This window comes from Hyalella azteca, unplaced genomic scaffold (genome assembly GCF_000764305.2).
Source record: "Hyalella azteca isolate HAZT.00-mixed unplaced genomic scaffold, Hazt_2.0.2 contig7883, whole genome shotgun sequence".
Taxonomy (NCBI): domain Eukaryota; kingdom Metazoa; phylum Arthropoda; class Malacostraca; order Amphipoda; family Hyalellidae; genus Hyalella; species Hyalella azteca.
In genome coordinates, this window is record NW_025937993.1 from 32,271 (window position 1) to 46,469 (window position 14,199).

The 14,199-nt window shown below is 35.9% G+C and overlaps 1 protein-coding gene across 2 annotated transcripts; it reads right to left on the reverse strand.

Moving 5' to 3' along the window:
* Positions 1-4,202: 4,202 nt before the first annotated feature.
* Positions 4,203-9,928, reverse strand: LOC108673425. Of its 2 annotated transcripts, none has more exons than XM_018161250.2 (7): positions 9,846-9,928; positions 9,184-9,222; positions 8,556-8,760; positions 7,330-7,440; positions 5,652-5,759; positions 5,017-5,217; positions 4,203-4,771 (listed from the first exon to the last, which is right to left on the reverse strand). In XM_018161250.2, the coding sequence occupies exons 1-7, from the start codon at positions 9,903-9,905 to the stop codon at positions 4,719-4,721; spliced, it is 777 nt and encodes a 258-aa protein (XP_018016739.1). In that variant the 5' UTR covers positions 9,906-9,928; the 3' UTR covers positions 4,203-4,718. The 2 variants fall into 2 exon arrangements, with proteins under 2 accessions (XP_018016739.1, XP_018016740.1); XM_018161251.2 differs by having other exon boundaries at positions 4,203-4,779.
* Positions 9,929-14,199: the final 4,271 nt, after the last annotated feature.

Below are 14,199 nucleotides of genomic sequence, written 5' to 3' on the forward strand. Positions count from 1 at the left end.
AATTTGTGAGTCTAGAATGGAGAATTTTTCAAAAATCTAGTTAATAAATGGTAAGGTTGATATTAGACGATAATTAATTAAAGACATTGTGCAGGTCACCGGATTTAAAAACACGTTTCAGTGCATCGGGATACACAGCACTGGACATGCATAGGTTAAAAATATGAGCCAAATTGGTGCTACAGTGTCAGCTACAAGATACAACATTCCTGGCTGAACTTCATCGATCTGAAGTCGCTTGCCCTTGCACTATCATAAAAATTTCCTAATTTCACGTTCAGAAGTAAAGAAAAGCAAGCAGGATGCCTCACAGAAAGGAATTTTATGCGTCACAGTGTTTAAAGGACCTAAGTTTTAAGTGAGGTCATTGGAAACAGAGATAAAATAATTGTTAAATTCAATTGCTGCCTCGCTACCAAAAATTAGCTTGTTATTTTTCAACAATTCAATTCCTTTGTTAGCACCATTTTTTGCAAGTAAGGTATTGACAATTTTCCATAGACCTCCGCATGATTTTGGCTGAGTAGAATTGTTTGTTAACTATCTTGATTAGCGCATTTAGGAGATTCCGGTAAATGGTGAACGATCGGCGAAGAATTATACCAGAGCGGGAAAGCTTTAGAAGTTTATGCTTCTTTTTAATGGCAGACCTAATTTCAGCTGACACCCTAGGAGGCCTATGTTTTCTTACCGACACAAACTTTATGAGAAAGGGTTCGTCATAAATTTTTGAAAGTCCGACATAAAAGAGTTCATTGTTAAGTCAGGCTCGGTAATATTTGATAGAAATGCCGATGAGAAAAGTCTCATATTCTCCTTGAACTTTAGAATATTGACATCATTCATTAAGCGAATTTTTTCAGAGGCGAAACCCCCCCTTTTTAAAGAAAAGGATTTGTACATAACTTGACCTCAATATTTACTCATACAATCCTCAAACCCGCATAATTACATCTGCTATTCTCTACTAGGGTGAAAAATTAGAAATTTAACAGAGCCAGGTGATTAAAATTTCCCCACATTTTTACATTTATTTTCCCATCATCTTCTCATTATTTTCCCCATCATTTTCTCATCATTTTCCCATCGTTTCTCCATCATTTTCACATCATTTTCTCATCATTTTCTCATCCTTTTTCCATAATTTTCCCATCATTTTCTTATATTTTTCCATTGTATTCTCATCATTTTTTCATAATTTTTCAGCATTTCCTCATAACTTTTCCACCATATTCCATTCATTTTCCATTCACTTTCCATTCATTTTCCATTTATTTTCCCGTCATTTACCCGTCATTTCCCATAATTTTCTCATCCTTTTTCCATCGTTTTTCCATCCTTTTCTCATCAGTTTCCCATCATTTTCCATTCATTTTCCCATCATTATCTCATCATTTTTCCATCATTCACCCATCGCTTGCCCATCATTAACCTATCATTTACCTATCATTACCTATGGTTTGCCCATTATATAATGAATGGATTAATTCATTAATTCATTATATAATGCGTAAATGAACCCATCCAATCAATGAACCATTTCCATCATTCATGCATTCATTCATTATTCTTTCATTATTCATGCATCATTCAATCATCATTCAGTCTTTATTCATTCATTCATCATTCAATCATCAATTATTCCATTCATTAAAAATATTGATTTTTCAGACTGTTAGCAAAAGTCATTATCAAGTCATTATTATTTAGTCATTTATAAGTAAACATTATTTCGCAGCAGACTAGTTCAAGAGTCTAAGAAGTTCAAGAGGATTTCCTACAACGCATGGGAGCTAGAAAGAACATCGCTTTGTTGTATGTGTGAATATTTTTAGCGAACCTTTTGTTAGCTTAGTTTTAATAGTCTATTTTTTATGCACTCCTATGATTTACTTGTTAATCCGACCTTTAGAGTGTGTAGATAGCCGACAACGTATCAATAGTTTCATGTTAGCTCAGTTCGTAGCCCGCATCAGGACTGCCCACAATATTTCGGTGCGTAGATTTATGCCTTCCTACAAGTTGTTTATTGTTCTGATTATTATTTTTTATATTTGAATATTATAAGCATACAATGAAGTTTATAGGGCTAATATATTCGTTTGTTCTTATAGATGCAAGTTTTTAATCCAATAAACGGGATATTTGTTGTTGAAACCGTGGTTATCCTTGAAAACGCGGACTTACGTCAAACCAAAACCCAACAAAAACGAACAGCGTTTTTACAGTATGTCTGAGAGATATGGATTTTGTCCTACTATCTACTCAGATATACTTTATTGCGTTGATTCCACTCCTCGTCAACCTTTTTACGTCATCAATCATCATTGAATGTGGGGGTATTGAAATGGACGACGGTTTGCCTACTAGTGTGCCTTCGTTAAAAGTTCTTGTAGCGATATTCCTGCCTCAAGATTTGCCAGTCTTCAATAACGAAAAATTAGCCAGCCATTGACCACGACAGAGAATAAGACCGTTTCAAAAAAATCTTCCTATGGAGAATATATAAAAGCCAAACCACTAAGCATATCATTCATTTACCATCATCAGGACTACTACCGTCACTACTGCTACCAATGCTGGTATGTACTAACAATGGCGTATATAACGTACATGTTTTATGTATGTCATTATAGAAGTCTCACCGATTTGATCGGTTATTCATGCTGTTATCCGCAATTTGAATTCTGTATGAAAGATATCGTGTACTTTTATAAATGTATGCCTATTTAAATACAAGATTAAATTAATTTACTAAACAGTATTTCCAGGTTACCATTGAAACTTCTCCGGCATAATCTTTGCAATTCACAAGGTGGTTATATTGATTAAAATAGTTTTAACTGCTGTTGAGTTAGTTGTTGGTAAAGTAGTGCATATATCTGCACTATAAATTGTATAGTAATATTGCCTTCAAAATGTGCCTAGTTTGCTCATATGTGCTGTACATGTGGGCTTTTGATGGGAGACGTGCGGCAAGACCTAGAAAGAATCGCATTGTGTAAAACATGTAGTGTTTACATGGTGTGCCCATGTGATTGACGTGTGGGCCCTTGATGGAAGACATCAAGGCCCAGGATGAATTCTAATGTGTAAAACGCGTAGTGTGTACATGGTTTACCCATGTGATTGATGTGTGGGCCCTTGCTAGAAACTTACTGGACCCAGCATGCAGCTGCCATATGAAGGCAACCATAGAGGGAGATGGTCCTGACGTATGGTGGAAATATAGGCCCATGAATTGAACCATGTTGGGCCAATGCAATACTAATCATGTAGCCACAATATGACAGGCACATGGTTTTACCATGTATGAGCTATATCGGCCCTATGTATAAATCTTGTTATTTCTACGTGGCTTAGCTGGGCAGAATTTTCACAAAAACCATGAGGCTGCCATATGGCATTTCCACCTGTAGCCAATATTGTGTATTTGGGCCAACATGGGCCCCTTTGAAAATTGCTACTAGGGCACTGCGCAGCTGTGGAAGAATTGAAAGACTTACTCAATGTGCAGACGGAACTTGAGAAGAAAACTGGATCATGATGGACTGAGTTGGGCCTTGGAATTAGTTCTTCGTACGGTATAACTTGATGCTTACGAGATTTATATTGAATACGATAATTGATTATTTGACTCTCGTACAACGAACTGGCGTTAAGTGAACCAAAGTAATCTGTGCAATCTTTCCAGTTGTAGCGTCCACGAAGGAATCATTTACAATACAACATTCGTTCAATCTATTTTTAGTTGATCCGTCAGTTATTGTACGTTTCAGAATTGTTCTATAGAACAAAATCTGGATTGACGTCAAAAAATTGGTTGCTTTCCTCCTAAACAAGAAAACCTGTGATATAATTTTATATGAAGCCAGCAAGACACCAGAAACAAGTGTTTAACGTGCTGCTCAATTCAACTAAAATAGCGTTTGAAGTGGCAATTTCTAGGCGACTGGTGTAGCTGGAATCCATGAGATCAATATACCTGAACTTTCCATATATTATATTAAGATATCTTACGATTTGCTAATGCTTCTTTCTTTGCCTCATATTAGATTCTCCCGCAATAAGATCTACCAAGTTATTACGGTGGTCAACTGCAAGAGATATAAATGAGCTAAGTGCCAAGCGCCTCGAGATAACACATCATTATAGTAATTAAATTAACTACATGTCAAAGGCAAGAAAATAAATGATACACATTTAACGCCAAACATCTATTTTTGATTCCAAATGAACATCAAGAGAAATTTATGACTGTTGAAATATTCTCGAAAAAGGTCAATGTAGTGTAAAGGTTTATCAAGGATGAGGATCTCTCTCAAAAGCTTACAAAATCTTTCAACCATACTCGATTAATTTGAATAAAAATTATGTTTTTCCTGAAAATAACCTCACCATCAAATCCATCAAATTTTGGCACTGTTTTTCCTATTGCAAGCCCCTGAAACTACCAATGAAGAACATATATCAAAGATTTTTAATTTACGAATTTAGCGTCATTTATCTATAACACGATTCGGCGTCTTCTTCCCAACGCAGCTGTAGCAAATCATGCCGATGGACACGGCTTGATGGTCTTGGTGGTGTCGACGCACATGTAGGGAAGTGCTAAGGAACACGGCCCAGACGAGAGTTTCCCCTGCACGATGCCCACGCAGAAGGAGGTGTCATCGGGAATAACAACATTCCACATGTCAGGGGCCACGGGAGTCTTGCTAGGCATGTAGACCTAAGCACCGTCGATGTATTGCACGTTCACCCAGAAACTCTGTACCGCTGAAAAATCCGTGAAATATTACGCGGAATTGTAATTATAATTTTAAATTTATCAAATGTTGGAACAAAATTAGATCAGAAAATATTCTCTTACGCCTGAACGTCTATTTATTTTAGTTTTTTGTTGGTGTGCATGCATGGGATCAAATGAATTTCTCGATAAAATATGTCAGCCTCATTTTTTACAAGCTGAGATTTACCAAAAAATTTTCGCGCAAAATGCTATTGTTTTCTCACCAGGTTTCGTGGCGGCGGCTGTCTTCACGGCATTCAGGTTCTCCTCCGTGTCTACTTGGGCCAGCGCGAGTCCAAGCAACGCACATTTGGTCGCTGCCGCACAGAAGGTCGCTGACTCTGCTACAATGAGGATGTGGGGGATTGCTTCTGTTCCAATGCAAGATACTGCTCCATCCGAAGGGAGAACAACTTCAGATTCATCTAGGAATTATGGAAAAGTAGTTAATATGTTGAACAGTTAATGTGTAGGAACACTGAATACTAGAAAACTGTAAGACTGATCAGTATTCATAATATAAGAACATAGATTCTACTTAATTATCTCAAATAATTTAAAAAACTACATTATTCCTGCAAAATAGTAGAATTATAAATGGCACTTTCAGCGCCCCACTTTTGTAAAACCCTTCATAACAAAGTTAGAAACAACTTAGCGTTCAATTTAGCGTCCTAAAAAAATTTTAATTTATATACTGCGGACCCATGGAAAGTCCTCACGAACTCGTAATGCTGTTATTTGATTTGATCAGGAATGTAATATTACTTGCCAATCCTTTTTTATAGTAAACTGCTATAGCAAGCTGCAAAAATATAATTCATCATGAAAATTTATTTATTGCCGGTCGTTTAGTCACCTTGAAGAGTTACCGTCGTTCCAACACACGTCGAGTAGCACATTCCATCGTTCGTTATGTTTTGGCCATCCAAGAACCCGCCAAGAGGAGTGATGCATCCACTCTCACCTGACGAGGAATAATTACTGTGAATTATTGATATATTATTGAAATTATAAATAAATTATAGGGGCGATGGACACCTAACGAGAAAAGACGAAGCCCTCGTGGAGGTGGCAAGGAACAATGCAGCTAATTGCGCAAAGTTAGTTGGAATGGGAAGGAGAAGAAAGCGGCAGAACGAAACGGTGATCTCATAAAGTGATGCCGACGATATTTTGATAGATGACTTTTCAGAAGGTTCATCCGTTGCGAAAATAGAGGCCAACATTTCCTGTGCAACCGCTTACGCTTGTAGAACAAGATTTCAAACATCAAACTTAACCCAGCTTTAACTCAGACATATTTATTACATACATGTCGTGGTCTAGTTTATCTGATATCACCTCGCACGTAACAGGGAGACATGACAACACAATGATCCAGACATTTATTACATTAAAAATTCGAATTTTGTTTGTAGATAACACGATATTAAAGCACATTTCCATAAGACAACGAAAGGGAAACTGCAGCCAATGGCTCTTATGCGTCCAGTCAGGTGCCATACTTTCAAAACTCGCTAAGTGAACGTAAGTACTTAAGCTCTATTTTCTTGTCTATGATTGGTGGATTTTGCTTGAAAGGCCGTCAATGATTGGCTGATGAACTTACGATCTCATAACTTTTTTTGAAAGTATGGCCCCAGGGCCGTACGAGTTGTGATCCTCCGTTGGTTCTAACAGCTATTTTGATTCTTGGGTTCTAAAATTTATACTATATATTTGATTTTATGCAAAGATTTGGATAATAATTGGAAAATGCATCAAAGTGTGGCTATCAAACGCCTCATTCAGTAGTGTTATTATCAATAATTCAGATTTAAATGCAGTGTTCATTGTGAATAAATTATTAAAATCCATTCGGTCGTCTAATAATATTCATAACTTCAATATGGACTTTCTAACAAAAACTTCGCCCAAGCCCTGATTTAATATATCAAATTAGTAGAGAATAAATGTATTAAAAGTTACAATAAATTCTCCTAAGCACGTTTGGAATAAAAATATGAAAAATATTCAGGTTTTAGAGAAAAAGGCACTTTGTGAAATAATTTCGTCAGAATACTATTATAAAAATTAAACAAGGTCGTGCAGAATTCGTCAGTAATATCAGGACTTCAATAATAATGATAATATTCCGTCAGTAATGTCAGGACTTCAATAATAATGACTTCAATAATAATAATAATGTCAGGACTTCAATCAATAGCCTAGCTTAAGATTTGCATGAGGATGATCTGTTTAAACTAAATTTCTCGGCCCTTCAAGACTCTTTATCGAGCATTCCTTTGTTGTTCTCGTTAGAACTTTCAGAATTTTTCTCGACTGGTATTATACAAATTCAATTCAGGTATTCAGTTGTTCCGAAGATGCATATTCCTTCAAATGTTTAGATTGGAACATATGTAAGAAAGTTGTTCAAAACGGTTTCGTATTCAAACTGTATCAAAATATATAGAAGCGTTTAAACAAGTTATAATTATATTTTAACATACACATATGAGATTATTTGAACATTACCCAAAATTGTTACTCACCATATAAGCTGATGTAGACCGTCTGACCATCGCACGCTTGATTCGCTGGATCATAGAAACCATTCATGGCGATCATGCAGGACCCTCCATTGAACTTGAACATCAGTTTGGCTGTTTATACAGAGCATGGTTAACGCTACGTAAAATAAATGGCACGAAGCTATAACAGAATGAACAATTTAACATGTATTTAGCAATTGTTTACAATGCATTTTAAGGGGAGCGTCTTGGGTAAAAGTCGAAATTTTTGGCTTTTATGGGTACGTACACGGTTTTGGCTTTTATGGGTACGTACCGGTTTTTATGCTTATCTTAAAGCTTACTTTTTGCCGCATCGAACGGCACTAGAACCATCTCTGTACGTTGATTTATGCGTTCACGGCAGATCCCGAAAGGGGGGAGGGTGGTGGGGTCCCTTCACAAAATCCTATGGAGATAATTACGGCTAAGCTCTATAAATGTGCTGTCGCTGGACCTACAGCTCAGTTACCCGACATACAGTATATCATGCGGAGAGGTGTTGATAAAGTTGTCCTCTGCACAGCTGACTGACTTTGAAGTGAGCTAACGCTTACTTTCGGTATCTAAGCTACGTTACATGCCTTTACATAGCGCGCACAATATTACCATAAAAATGTTCTTCTTTTAAATAAAACAAGTTTCAACTTCATAACGTTCTTAGTTTTTTATTTATTAACAAATTAAAAGGGTTAGGTACTTAATTCTGAAACACCCTGTAGATATGGTTTTTACGCATCGAATGATATGTGTCTTGATGTTGTAGCTTAAAAATCCTAGGAGGAGATAGATTTCTACGGTACCCCCTTTTTTGACCGTTTCCTAAGAATTTCATTTTTTTTTCATTTTTTTTCGAAAAATTCTTACGAACAAAAATGTCTTAGAATTCTGTTTTACATATGTGTACCAAGTTTTAGAGTGGTCCGTCTGTAAATAGCCGATATATATTTTACCCCAGACGCTCCCATTAAGCAAATATTGTTATTAACCAAAGATTTAACCAGGATTTATATTTTCTTATTGTTCGATTTAATCCTGGATTGAAATTAAACAAAAAGAAGCTTACTTATTTTTTATATTACTCGCTTCAAATTCTGATTAGCATCGCTTCCACCAAAGCCAATAATATGGTTCTCTCTCATTTAAAATAATAAAATCAAGTATGTCAGACATACAATTTCACATTGACAGTGTAACTGAAGAATTACCAGCGTCCACGGTGGCCTGGGCACAAGCGAAGAGAGTCGTGGCAGCGTCAGCGACCTGCCATGTGATGTTCTGAGCACTTGAGCTTGTGACCTGAAAGAACTCTTGTTGCCCTACGACTACCAACCAAAGACTTCCCGTCAGCGAAGCTGCTTGCTTGATGCACGTCGAGAACAGGCTGCTTCTCAGAGAAGTTTCCAAGCCATACTGATGACAAATGAAAAATTCGATTACAAATTGATAGAAAAAAAGCGATTAGTGTGCGATTAAAATATTCAGTGCTAATTGTTATGAATTCGAGTTATTTGTAACGCACGTAACATTGCGAGGCATCTTTTTGAGTTAAAGGTTTGATGACGTTGCCTTCAAGTTCATACTATATGGGCTGAGCAGATGAAAACTAAAGTAAATGTTTAGAAGTAAATGTATCTCCTAATAAATAAATTACGTCTGCAGTAGAAACATTTGCCTGAATAATTAAGAAGATGGACGGAGCAAGGTTCACATAGGTATTCCTACATTCGTTATTATTTCGCAAAATTATTGCGGATAACGCTCTAATCAACCCTTTATATAATCAAATAACACGATCTCATGTTTCAGAATCACAATTTGCACATGTTTACTCACCGTTTCAATGACTTCGTTGGCGCGAGGGGAGGTCAGTTCCTGAGGGACAGGCACAAGAAAAATTTGTTATCAGAGGAATTTTTCACAACTATGCAATCATTGGATAAACATATGGTGATCGGCGAGGTAATTTACTAAAATAGTATAACCTATCGATAATCATATAGTGAGGGAAGCTGGTTTGATTCAGAATTTATCTGCACGATAATTTCTCAGAATGAAAATAAATTCGATACTAAAAATTTGGATGCGAAATTCGTAAACTGAATATTCACAAAATTCGTGAAGTGAATATTCACGAAATTCGTGAACTGAATTCTCACAAAATTCGTGAAGTGAATAATCACGAAATTCGTGAACTGAATATTCACAAAACTCGTTATTTTGAAAAAATTGAAATTGAATTAATGAATAATTCGAAAAAAATTATTCATTAACATTTAGGCAGTTACATAATTATTGAAAAAAATCAACAAATTTTTGCTAAGCTCTTATCCGTAGGTAAAAACCTAATAAAAAAAAATTTTAGAGGTGAATCAAAGTTATAGAGAAAATGCTAATGACACATCGATAGTTAAATAAAATTAACCCATAACATGTCCCAAAAATAATCACAGAAAACAGCACATATATTTATGAATATAACAGTCTGTATTTCGTACCGTTGCAGTGGCAGACGAGGCTGCCACCAGCAGCGTAAGAAGTAAGGCAGTCGTTGCCATCAGACGTTGTTGCTCAAGCGAGAGTCGCACTCGAACTGGCGGCGCATTCGCCCCCGCGGCCACAAGTTAGAATATTTTCACAGGTGTTTACCGCTGTACTTACACGTGTACTAAACTTCAAATTACTTTCATACGTGTTTACCGCTGTACTTACACGTGTACTAAACTTCAAATTACTTTCATACGTGTTTACCGCTGTACTTACACGTGTACTAAACTTCAAATTGGCTCAAATGTGCTGCGGCTGATGCAACCCACTTAATGAAACGTTTAGGCGGAAAAACTGTGCGTTTTTTAACTTGGCTTTGGTTCAGTTATAAAACCAAGAACTGGAAGCCACAGGTTACAAAATGCAATTTTACTCCATAAAATTGCGCAATCTTTAATCAAAAGTTCAAACAGTAGACTGAAAAATCTGCATTATTTTTATTTGTATTTTTTTTATATTCATTACTTTTATTTGTATTTTTTATATCCATTACTTTCATTTGTATTTTTTTATATTATGACATTCAAATCATTATTCTTCTAATACAGTCAATACGGATTTTTTTAGTGAAAAGTGAAACTAAAAACGATTAGTGAAAAACTAATATAAAAAACTTGTATAATGGAACTGTAGTACCTCATTTATGCGTTAATTGTGCACAGAAAAGCGTTTCATTTTTCAATTGAGCCTTATGCCACAATGCATTTGAATTTGTGGTTAGATCATTAATTAGCGGCCAAATTATCGTCTATGATTGGCGGGTTTAGCTTGAAATGCCGTTATTGATTGGCTGACAGAGTTAAGAACATTTAGTTTTGATAGTATGGCCCCAGATCATGTGCATTGGCCTCACTTTAGACATCATAGTTCGTAAATATCAGTTACCCGTATCTTAGGGCCAAAGTAGACACATTTGAGAATGCTTTAAATTTCGGTTACATGCTTTTCAGCTACACGCTTTAATAGCATGTACATTTACATGTTACATATTCTCTTACAACCCAATACATTTGATACAAACTTGGATGCATTTGTTAAACTTACATCCTCTCTCAACGGTCAATCGATTGCATTAGTCACTCAATCTCAACTGGAACTTATTGAATCAATAAGAAACACCTAAATGCTTTGGCATAAGATATTTTTAATTTTATTGTACGTCTTGATATATAATAAAATTCTAGCAGTCTGCATCTCATCATACCGAATCTTGTTTCTACTTATCAAACCAATGTAATGTGATTGAGCGTTAAACTCGTTCCAGTTGCCTATAGCGTAGAATTCTCATGAAATTTAGGCTTCGAACATTTAATTTTTTATCTTTTAGTAAGAATCAAATCAATAAAAATGAATTTTGGTGCAAATTAAAACAAAGAATTTTGTTAAATTTGTTTATTTTCTCATGATTCCATCTCTAAAAATCTATTTTAGGGTTCAGGTTATAAGATCGGCACGGAAGTGACGCGATACGCACGCACCCAAACAAAATCTCTCATGCACAAAAATAAGCTACATTATTTATTTATGATAAAACAAATATTCTATTGAGATAGCTATCAGTGTGTTCCAAGCCTCGTTTCGCTGCGTTCTCATGGCCCAAATGATATTTTCGAAGTCATGGAATTACACATTTTTTATCATATACAGTAGGTACCACATAAGCTGGTTCATTTGGGCACCATGGTATATTATCAACTATTCTGTCAAATTTCATTTAAATTGATATTAAATTAATGTTTCCTTTCTGTTATTGTTTACTTTAAATATATTATTTACTTGTACTCCCATAGTTAGATTTTTACGCTGATCGGTAAGCAAGCTTATATAGCGCGCTCGCTGGGCAACACGGTGCTACGCTTGGTATCGCGCAACGCAGCGTTCACGAGACACTTTTTCAAAGTGAGCGTTAAAATTCAATCATTATATCCCGTTCCCATAAGCAATGGTGATTTGCTACGTGTGTTCTGCTACGAAAAGTAATATTTTGCTTTAATAATTGGTAAAATCAATTTTAGGTAGAACGATCCACCATGTTGTGAAATATTTGCCATTTTACATTGAATGGTTACCTATAAATTTTGTTAATTGGTTAATGGTTTAATATTGTTCATTTTTATTTTGACTAGACTATGAATCATGGGGTGCATGAGTCAGTCTGACCTCATTGGAGCAGAAAGCGGACGAAATTCCCAATGGGAACTTTCACTTCAAACTGAAGAAGTCCATTGACCCCGCTACCTGTGGGTGGAGAGGGGAGGGGGAAGGTGGGGCGATACCTTTTTAAGCCAAAAGAGAAAGTTCGTTTCAACACACGAAAAAAATACATATTTATAGCCAGCCCCCAATTTTACAAGTGTACTAACACTTGCCATCAAACTGCAAACCATGAGTCAGCCCGCCGACATGTGACGGCTTGGTTCCAGCGAATTTGATATTTTTTTCGTGGACTAATTTCTTACAGGCAAAAATTATTACTTTCTTATTTGAATTTCCCATTGCCTTCCTAATTATAATTTTATTAATTTCTTACATGAATTATTACTTTCTTACTTGAAGTTTCCCTTGCCTCCGGAAACAGAAAATACTAATTTACTGAAGGCGAATGCCTCAGATCGAAATCGATGATTTCGATAATATATCATTTGGGCCGTTAGAGCGCAGCGAAACGAGGCTTGAAACACACTGATCAGCAATCCCAATATAATATTTGTCTTGTAATAAATAAATAATGTAGCTTATTTTAGCGAAAAATTTTGTTTGGGTGCGTGTGTATTGCGTCATTCCCGCGCCGATCTTATAACCTCGACCGGAAATTAGATTTTTAGAGATGGATTCATGAGACAATAAACAATTTTTGCCAAGTTTTCTTTTAATTTGCACCAAAATTAATTTTTGCTGATTTGATTCTTACTAAGAGATTGAAAATTGAAAATGAGATGAAAAATTAAAATTTCGAAGCGTAAGTTACTTGAGAATTCTACGTTATAGGCGGCTGGAACGAGTGTAACTCTCAGTCACATTACATTAGTTTGTTAAGTAGAAACAAGATTCGGGATAATGAGATGCAGACTGCAGGGCCGGGTTTAGCTACGGGAATTCTGTTATATATCCAGATGTATGATAAAATTAAAAATATCAGATGTAAAAGCGCTTGTGTGTTTCTTATTCATTCAACTAGTTCGAGTTGATTTTGAGTGACATTTCAATCCATTGATCGTTGAGAGATGGTTTAATTTTTACAGGTTATCTAAGTTTGTATCAACTGTATAGGGTCGTAAAGGAATTTTACACGTAAATGTGCATGCTACTAAAGCGTGTAGCTGCAATGTAAAGCCTTCCCGGACTCGCTCCTCAGGTGTGCCTACTTTGGCCCTAATTCGAATAACTGATAAAGGCTGTAAAGTCTATACTGAGGCAAACGCCTCTGATAATATAGGGATCTTACTATCAAAACTAAATGTTCTTAATTCTGTCAGCCATGCAAACAATGACGGCTTTTCAAGCTAAACCCGCCAGTCATAGACGATAATTCAGCCACTACTTGTACTTAAGACGCTACATGTATTTAGAAATACGCGTAGAAAAAACGAAAAAAGAAAAACGTCTAAAAAATACACGGGAAAGTTTAGACGTTACGTGCTCTGGATCACCGATGTATTACGTCAAAGTTTACTCTGCAAAGGCTCCTGTATTCTGTTTGGATAGAATAGACACGATGACGACGTCTGTACACAAGCATCAGAGGAGGATTGAGATCGTGATTTCGGATTGTGAAATTAACCACACAACACAAGAATAATACGGCGATGCTTTTGCCATGAAAATTTTCCCGCCCATTGTTTAGAATCTTCTGCTCTTCTTGCTGACAACATATAGTTGATTAGTTTATTATTAATATTTTGTTCAATTCTTGAATGATCTAACAGCTTATTAAAATGCATTGTAGCATAAGGCTGAATAACTGCAGCGCTCGGCTCTGCACAATTAAAACAAAAATACGGTACTTAAGCTCCATTATACACGTTTTTATCATTAGCATTTGAGCTGTCTAAAATAATTAGAAATGTTTCCAGTTGAAGAATAATGACGTAATAGTCAAAAAATGAAAAGAAGTACAAGTAGAAGTAATGCAGATTTCTTAGACTACTTTTTAAACTTTCGATTAAGGAATGCGCGATTTTCTGGAGTAGTTGTAGGTGTATTGGACGGTGTATACTAAGGCCGCTACGTGTAGTTGTAGGTGTATTAGACGGTGTATACTAAGGCCACTACGTGTAGTTGTAGGTGTATTAGACGGTGTATACT

Bases quoted from the DNA above. Each gene is read 5' to 3' on its own strand.
- LOC108673425 (XM_018161250.2), bottom strand. From the start codon at position 9,905: ATGGCAACGACTGCCTTACTTCTTACGCTGCTGGTGGCAGCCTCGTCT. The intron at 9,223-9,845 runs GTACGAAATACA...CCTGTCCCTCAG, and splicing joins CCTCGTCTGCCACTGCAACG to GAACTGACCTCCCCTCGCGC. The intron at 8,761-9,183 runs GTGAGTAAACAT...ATTTGTCATCAG, and splicing joins CCAACGAAGTCATTGAAACG to TATGGCTTGGAAACTTCTCT.